This window comes from Tupaia chinensis, unplaced genomic scaffold (genome assembly GCF_000334495.1).
Source record: "Tupaia chinensis unplaced genomic scaffold, TupChi_1.0 Scaffold000175_1, whole genome shotgun sequence".
Lineage (NCBI taxonomy): Eukaryota > Metazoa > Chordata > Mammalia > Scandentia > Tupaiidae > Tupaia > Tupaia belangeri.
In genome coordinates, this window is record NW_006159650.1 from 3624883 (window position 1) to 3632248 (window position 7366).

General features: G+C 38.1%; 1 protein-coding gene across 4 annotated transcripts in view; it reads right to left on the bottom strand.

The window, feature by feature from the left end:
• Window positions 1–7366, bottom strand: part of BRWD1 (bromodomain and WD repeat domain containing 1) — a 162539-nt gene that overhangs the window by 10992 nt on the left and 144181 nt on the right. For 3 of the 4 annotated variants that reach the window (XM_027770963.1, XM_006146293.3, XM_027770965.1), the window contains 3 exons: window positions 5504–5671; window positions 4365–5258; window positions 1131–2045 (listed from right to left, as the gene is read on the bottom strand). In XM_027770963.1, coding sequence (XP_027626764.1) covers window positions 1131–2045; window positions 4365–5258; window positions 5504–5671 — 1977 coding nt within the window. Of the gene's footprint in view, window positions 1–365; window positions 2046–4364; window positions 5259–5503; window positions 5672–7366 lie in introns of those variants that run through there. The other variant, XM_027770964.1, reaches the window with a different exon arrangement.

Below are 7366 nucleotides of genomic sequence, written 5' to 3' on the forward strand. Positions count from 1 at the left end.
CTAAGGCACACAAACTTCTCTATTTCACAGAGTAAGATTCTGAAAGATTAAGATTTTTTTGGTTCAGTTCCTTACAATGGAAACCAGAAGATCTTGGAAAGAAGATAAATTATACAGCATTTTGTTAGTGCACAATTTAAAAGAAAATGCTATGACTATGCTCTGGTTTTAGAAGTTTAAAATATGTACTTAAAACATTAAAAATAATTTACCAGCACTTTATAAATTCAAGTTGTAAAATAAAAGTGATCATTTTTCCTTAAAAAAGAAAAAGAAAAAGAAAAAGACCTATTTGGAAAGAGAACTGGAAAACCATTTCAATGAAAATGACCAAATCTGGTATAATGCACTCTACTCAAGTAGCCAAGGAAGGGGGTGGGGTGGGGGAGTAGTAGGTACATTACCTACTAATCATGGTTATTCTTCCCATGATTGTAACGTCAGTATGCACATACTATTCATGAAAAATCTGTAAACACAGGGCATATGAAACTGTTATACTACTATAAGATGGGTAAAACTACCACTTCTTGACAAATTCAGAAAATAACTGCATGGCACTTGCTACTGTAAAAGTAATGCCTACTGGTTTTGAAAACCAGGATATCTAGTGTTTAACATATTTCAAACTGTTGATATATGTAGTCAAATACTGTCAAAGTAGATCTGCCCCCAAAATGAAGCATATTTTGGCACCTGTGCTGAATGCTGCTACAAAGACCAGCAAGTGCAAATAAAAATAACAGTCATGATTTAGTCACATTCATAACTTTTCATAGAAAAATATAAATATATTCCCTGAATTATAAGACAAAAAATAATTTGAACAGCCATCTTTCACCATAAACTCCAGTCCATTTCCTCTTTAAATGAACTGACATTCCCTCAAGGTCATAAGGTGCAATCATTGAAATCTAACACATTCTCTACACTTCTGTCATCATCCCCATCATGGTATCTCACAGTCCTTCTACCCTGATTTCTCGTTTTTATTTTTGAACGTCGAAGAACTCTTTTAGATTTTGCATAGTCCAAATCCTCCCAGTCATTATCATCCACATTCAACCTAGGACGTTTGCTTTGTCTTTGACGTCTCACAGTTTTAGATAAATTAGCTGTAAAAGTTTTACCTTTTCTAACTACTTTTGTTTTTCCTTTTGTTTTCCTCCTTTTGGTTTTTGTATTATTAGTACAGTCAATATCCGATTCAGTTACGGATTCTAAATCTGATGATTTGGGACTAGTGTCAGGTCCAAATTTTGAACTCCTTGTTCTTTCAGAAATGTTAACACTTTCCAATTCAGGATGCAGTCTCTTTCTTTTTATTTCCATCCCTGGTGATTCCTGTGAATCCTGAACCACTTTTGTCTTACTGAAAGGGGCTTTTCCATAGGTCCTGAGTCTTCTGCCATTCCACCTGCGCAGCCCATAGTTCAGCTCCTCTTCGAAGTTATTCTCTGCAGTAGCTTTTTGTGCCCAAGTTGACTCAGCAGAAAATTTTCTACCAATCTCATTCCCTGGAATATGGCTTTTTGAATCTTCTTCTGAAGACCCAATAGAAGAATTTTTGGTTTTAGAAGGTACATTTGTTTTATGATTACTGGTATGCCTGTTCTTGTGTTCTGAATTCAATATACCTTCCGAGTCTGAGTCTCCATGTAAAGACGGACTAACACTTTTTGCACTACCTTCTGAGTCAGGTTCGGGTAGCTTACCTTCACAGGCATACCGTTCATTTGGCACTTCACAGTTGATACCTCCCTCACAATCACTCACTACCTTTTTAGCTGTGGGACATACAAACTGGAGGGTTTTTTTCCTTCTATTTCTGCTTCTAGTGCACACATTTCCTAAACAGTCATCTTCTGCATCACTCAAGAGCTTAATCTTGTTGGCAGCTGTACTTGCACATCTTCGAGTAATCCTCAGAAAACCTGTTTTGGCTTTTGACAATTTTGTAACCACCTTTGAATTGCTGTCTGAGTCACTGGAACAGACCCTTTTTCTGGAAACTTTTCGTTGTCCACTGTCTTGTGATGTAGAATCTAAAAATTAAGGGTATTTTTTTAGTCTTTAGTAAAAGAATAAATAAGTCTAAAGAATTTAAATGTTCAGGGACCAGCCAGGTAGTGTGGAGGTTAAGGTGTCTGGATCCCACATGGCCAAATGCACGGTTTGAGTCTCAGACCCAGTGGCTGGAAAACAGGCCAGGCACATGTGCACGTGTGCTCAAAATCCCAAGAGAAGAGTGGAGAAGGAAGAGATTACAGCATGGTCATCCTCCTGGGGGTGCTTAGTCACTTTCTCTACTTCCAGAGAGTGTACACACCTTGTAACAAACTTTTAAAAGACAAAAAAAGAAATGAAATGTTCAGGCCACCTGGTGGCATGGTGATTAAGATAGCTGAATTCCAGGGCCAGCAGGTGGCATGGTGGTTAAGGTGCTGGACATCCCTATGGCTAACCATGGTTTGAGTTTTGGACATGGAGGCTTGGTTGCTCATTCTTTCTCTCTGATGAGCACACACACCCTATAGCAAATTTAAAAAATAACAACAATAAATAAAATTAAATAATTCATGTGGCTATCCCCTAGAGGGTGATTTCTCTCCCTCTCTTCACAATGAGTGCCCATGTTAAATGTTTCAATATATGAAACAACTTAGTCTAAAATTCTTATTAACTTGGAGAATGGCAATGAAAGGGACACCTCTTAACACTTCAAATCAATGACTTTTTCAGCCTCAGCACAAATCACAAATACATTACAATCAGTAACATCCCATGCCCGACACTGTAATATTAATAAAAATACAGACTAAATTCTGTTTATCACTGCACTAGGATATGCATTCATTACTTCCTATCAGCCTTCCTAACTCTACAAATCACTTAACTTCTTTGCTTTAGCTGCCTTATGCTCTTCAGCTTTTTTAGGTTTTTAATCAACCTACATTTAGCAAGAATCTAATTTTAATTCAGCGAGTTTTCACTACTCTGTGCTCCAGAGCTGTGATCTATAAAATGAACAATAATAGGAACCAGCAGATGGTGTAATAGTTACATAGCTGGACTCTCATGTGGTTGACCATGGTTCAAGTCCTGGACTCAGCAGCTTAAAATACATGCCAGGTACATGTACTTGTATGCCCAAAATCCTGAGAGGAGAATGGAGAAGGGATTGTAGCATGGCTATCCCAGGGATTGTAGCATGGCTATCCCCCCCTCAGGGAGTGATTTCTCACTTTTTGTCTGTCTCTCTGGTGAGCACATGTGCCCTACAGCAAAACTCTTAAAAATAAATAAAGAAACAACAACAGTACTTACATAATAAAAGACACACAGGCTAAACTGGTTCAGAAAAACTTCCTGATATACAGTAATAACTCAGTAACTGTTCTGTTAGCTGCTATTATTACTTAACACCTTTGTTTCAACTAGTCCTATCTTTTCTTTCCTTTTCTCAAGCTGTCACCACCACAATTTATAAATCATGCTTGCCTCTGCTTTCCTCAAGTGCAAATCCAATACAGTATCTCCATCACCAATTTAAGAAATAAGGTCTTTAATAGAAATAGCTGTTAAGGTCAAGATTACCTATTAGGTGAATTAAAACTAAGTGCACTTGGGACCAGCAGTTGGCGTAATGGCTATGTCGCTAGACATGTGGTCAACCGTGGTTCGAGTCCCAGACCCAGTGGCTTAAACTCACAACGGGCATGTGTGCCCAAGATCCCAAGAGGAGAATGGAGGAGAAGAGATTGTGGTGTGGCCATCCCCCTTGAGGAGGGAGTGATTTCTCACTTTCTGTCTGTCTTTCTGGTGAGCATATACTCCCTATAGCAAAAACAACCTCTCCAAAAAAAAAGAAAAAAGAAAAAAACTAAGTGTACTCCATAAACGGTTATGCATGCACAACAGAATATAAGAAATGAGCAGAAAAAGCTAACAGAGAATCGAGCCAGCCAGGTGGTGTGGGTAGGGAAGAGTGGTTAGATCCCTCATGGCCGACTATGCTGTTCAAGTACTAGACAGAGCAACTTTAGAAACATGCCAGGCATGTGTGCATTCATGCCCAGAATCCCAAGAGGAGAGCAGAGGGGAAGAAACTGCAGCATGGTCATCTGCCCTGGTAGGTGCTTTCTCACTTTCTCTTTCTGTCTTTCCCTCTCTATTACTCTCCAGTGAGTTCATGAGGCCTATAGAAAATTTAAAATAAAATTTTAAAATAAGCTAATAGAATGTACAAAGAACAGAGAAATAGCTAGAAAAGACAAGTTTCAAGGGGAAGAAAAACAATCAATGCATGCAAAAAGGAACAACTGAGATTAAATCAACAAACCAAGGCAAATGTTTTGAATTACCTTTCATAAGATTTGCATTTTTTTTTGCTTTGCCATCATCTGAATCCTGATCAGTTTCAGATACGTGATCTGAGAAGCACTGGGATATCTCAATAGGTGCACACTTCAAATTTCCAGAAGTTGGATTCATTTCCTTTTTGTGACATCTACCATCTTCTTTATCATGTTCTTCAGATTCAGAGTCTTCTGAATCACTCAAGATCTTTGTTTTAAATAAGTTAGCATCCTTGTGAAATGTATTGTATTTTTTACTACATTTTCCTGGTTCAGAATCTGCTTCCTCTGAAGTGTTCTCTGCTTTAAGCTTCTGCCCAGATGTTGATGGACCAGCAGTTCTGTTACGCACACTATCTGAATCATGACTTTTACACTCTTCCTCAGAAGACACTATTTTAAGAAATTTTGTTTTAGATGTTGATGGAATATGGGACTTAAAACCATTAGCATGCCAGTTTTTCCGAGCTACCCGCAAATCACTTTCTGACTCTGAATCTCCATTTTCTGATTCACTGATAGTATTCTGGGTAGCAAGAATATTGGACACTGGTGATGAATGAGTTTGATCTTTTAGCTCCTCCTCTTCAAATTCTGACTTTAAGCTCTGATCATCTTCAGAATTATGTAATAGTTTTCTTCTAGCTACAGCAGAAGCATTGCGGTGAGGCAGCTTCCGGCCAGAACAGACACTTTCAGAGCTAGAATTCTCCTCTACATCACTCATTAACTTTATCTTATTGGCAGCTACAGCAGCACATTTTCGTAGGACTTTTCGGTTACTTCTGGCTCTGGCTTTTAGAATTTCACCAGTGTCCAATGAATTATTATCAGAGTCACTTAAATAGACTCTCTTTCGAGTGGCTTTTCTGCCACATCCATTCTCCAAAGACACAGGACCTAGAAATAATGAAACAATGAGATTAGAAAGGTTTTCCTTCTTTCAACATTCTAAATGACTATTTTTAGTAACTATTATTTTAGTAACTTTCCTTATTTTTTTAAATACTGAAATTGATTTTCTAAATCTAAAAAATCCCAAAGGACATTTAATTGTAGATTTGGTAAAGCCATGCTCCAGTCAGTGTTTCGCTTTTGCACTCTCTGGATACACACTTCTCCACAGTACCCCTGGAGTCTCTTACCAGTTTTTCTTTGAGTAGCTCTAGTTCTAGTTGCCCTGAGATTGCTGCTTCTGGATGGCCCTCTACGAAAGGAGGACTCAAGAGTTCTTGAACTCTCTTTGCTTTCCTCCGAACTATTTGAAGTTGAAGATGATGAAGAGGTAGCTAAAGAATCTTCCATTTCACTTTCTAAGAAAGAGCATATGTAGTTAACTGAGTATATCCTATTTTTTATACACATAGGCAAGCAGTTATCTTATAACATTATACTAAAAGCAGATCCTTAAAATACTTAGAACATGCTTTTAAGAAAGCATTCCAAAGAAAACTCATAAAACTTTAGGTAATTCAAGATACATAATCAGCATTCAAAATTAAATTTGTACTCGTATTTCTAACACATCAATCCTAGATTCAGAAAATAGTTTAAATATTTTATAAACAAGCTTCTACTCAAAAATTAATTAATCCCATTATTACTTGCTTCTGTGATACAGGACAAGCATTTCATAGGAAAGACAGAGTCACTTCGGGTCCAGCATTTCAAGAAGAAATATTTGTGGTCTCCAGTTGCTATTCCTAACAGCATAGATGTACCACAGATGCACTCAGTTCAAAAAAGGTAATTTCTTTCTTTCTCTCTCTCTTCCCCTCCCTCCCCCTGTGTCTGTCTGTCTGCCTGTCTCTCTGTCTCTGTCTCTCTCACTCTGTCTCTCTCTCTCTCTCTCTCTCTCTCACACACACACACACACACACACACACACACACACATACACAGAAGTGAGATAAAGAAGTCATTTAAACAGTACAGGTTCTCCACTATTCCACTTTATGAGTGCATGCTGCAGTGTGATCACAACAAGCCAAGTATCCTGTTCCTTTATCCAGACTTATTTCTTACATTCCTACAACCAAACGAAAATTTCATTAAAATGAGTGGAAGCATACCACTCATAGCCTTCAGCTAGTTCACAGAAAATGTACACTATGAATAAATTATGCATGCATTTCAAAAAATTTGCACCAAATCAAAACAGTATAATTTCATTTTTCCCATTTTTCCATGAACTCTTCAAACTAAGTAAACTCTATTCTTCAGTGTTTTTTTTTGTTTGTTTTTGTTTTTTTTTTTTAAAGAAAGATTGTGCTATAGGGCACATGTGCTCATCAGAGAGACAAAAAGAAATCTACCCCCACAGGGGGGATGACCACTCCACAATTCCTTCTCCTTATTCTCCTCTCAGAATTTTGGGCACATATGCACACACACCCGACATGAATTTTAAGCCACCAGGTCCGGAACTTGAACCACAGTTGACTATGTGGGAATCCACCAACATAACCATTCCACCATCTGCTGGTCCCAGTAAGTTTTTTATCAGGTAGCTTTTTTTTTGAGAGGTTTTTGCTATAGGGTACGTGGGCTCACCAGAAAGACAGAAAGTGAGAAATCAACCCCCGGGGGGCTAGCCATGCCTCAATCCCTTTCTCCTCCATTCTCCTCTTGGGATCTTGGGCACACACGCACATGTGCCCACAGGGTCCAGGACTTGAACCATGGTTGACTACATGGGAGTCCAGCAACATAGCCATTATGTCAACTGCTGGTCCCAAGTAAACTCTACTCTTTTTTTTTTTTAATTTTATTTATTCATTCATTTATTTTAATTTGACCAGACTCTACTCTTAAAAGACAAAATTTTGAGGGACCAGCATGTGGCGTGGTGGTTAAGGTGCTGGACATTCCCACATGGCCGACCGCAGTTCAAGTACCAGACCTTGTGGCTTGCTTTCTCACTTTCCCTCTCCCTCTCTGTGTATCTCTCTCTGGTCAAATGAAAATAAATGAATGAATAAATAAAATTAAATAAATAATTATTTTTT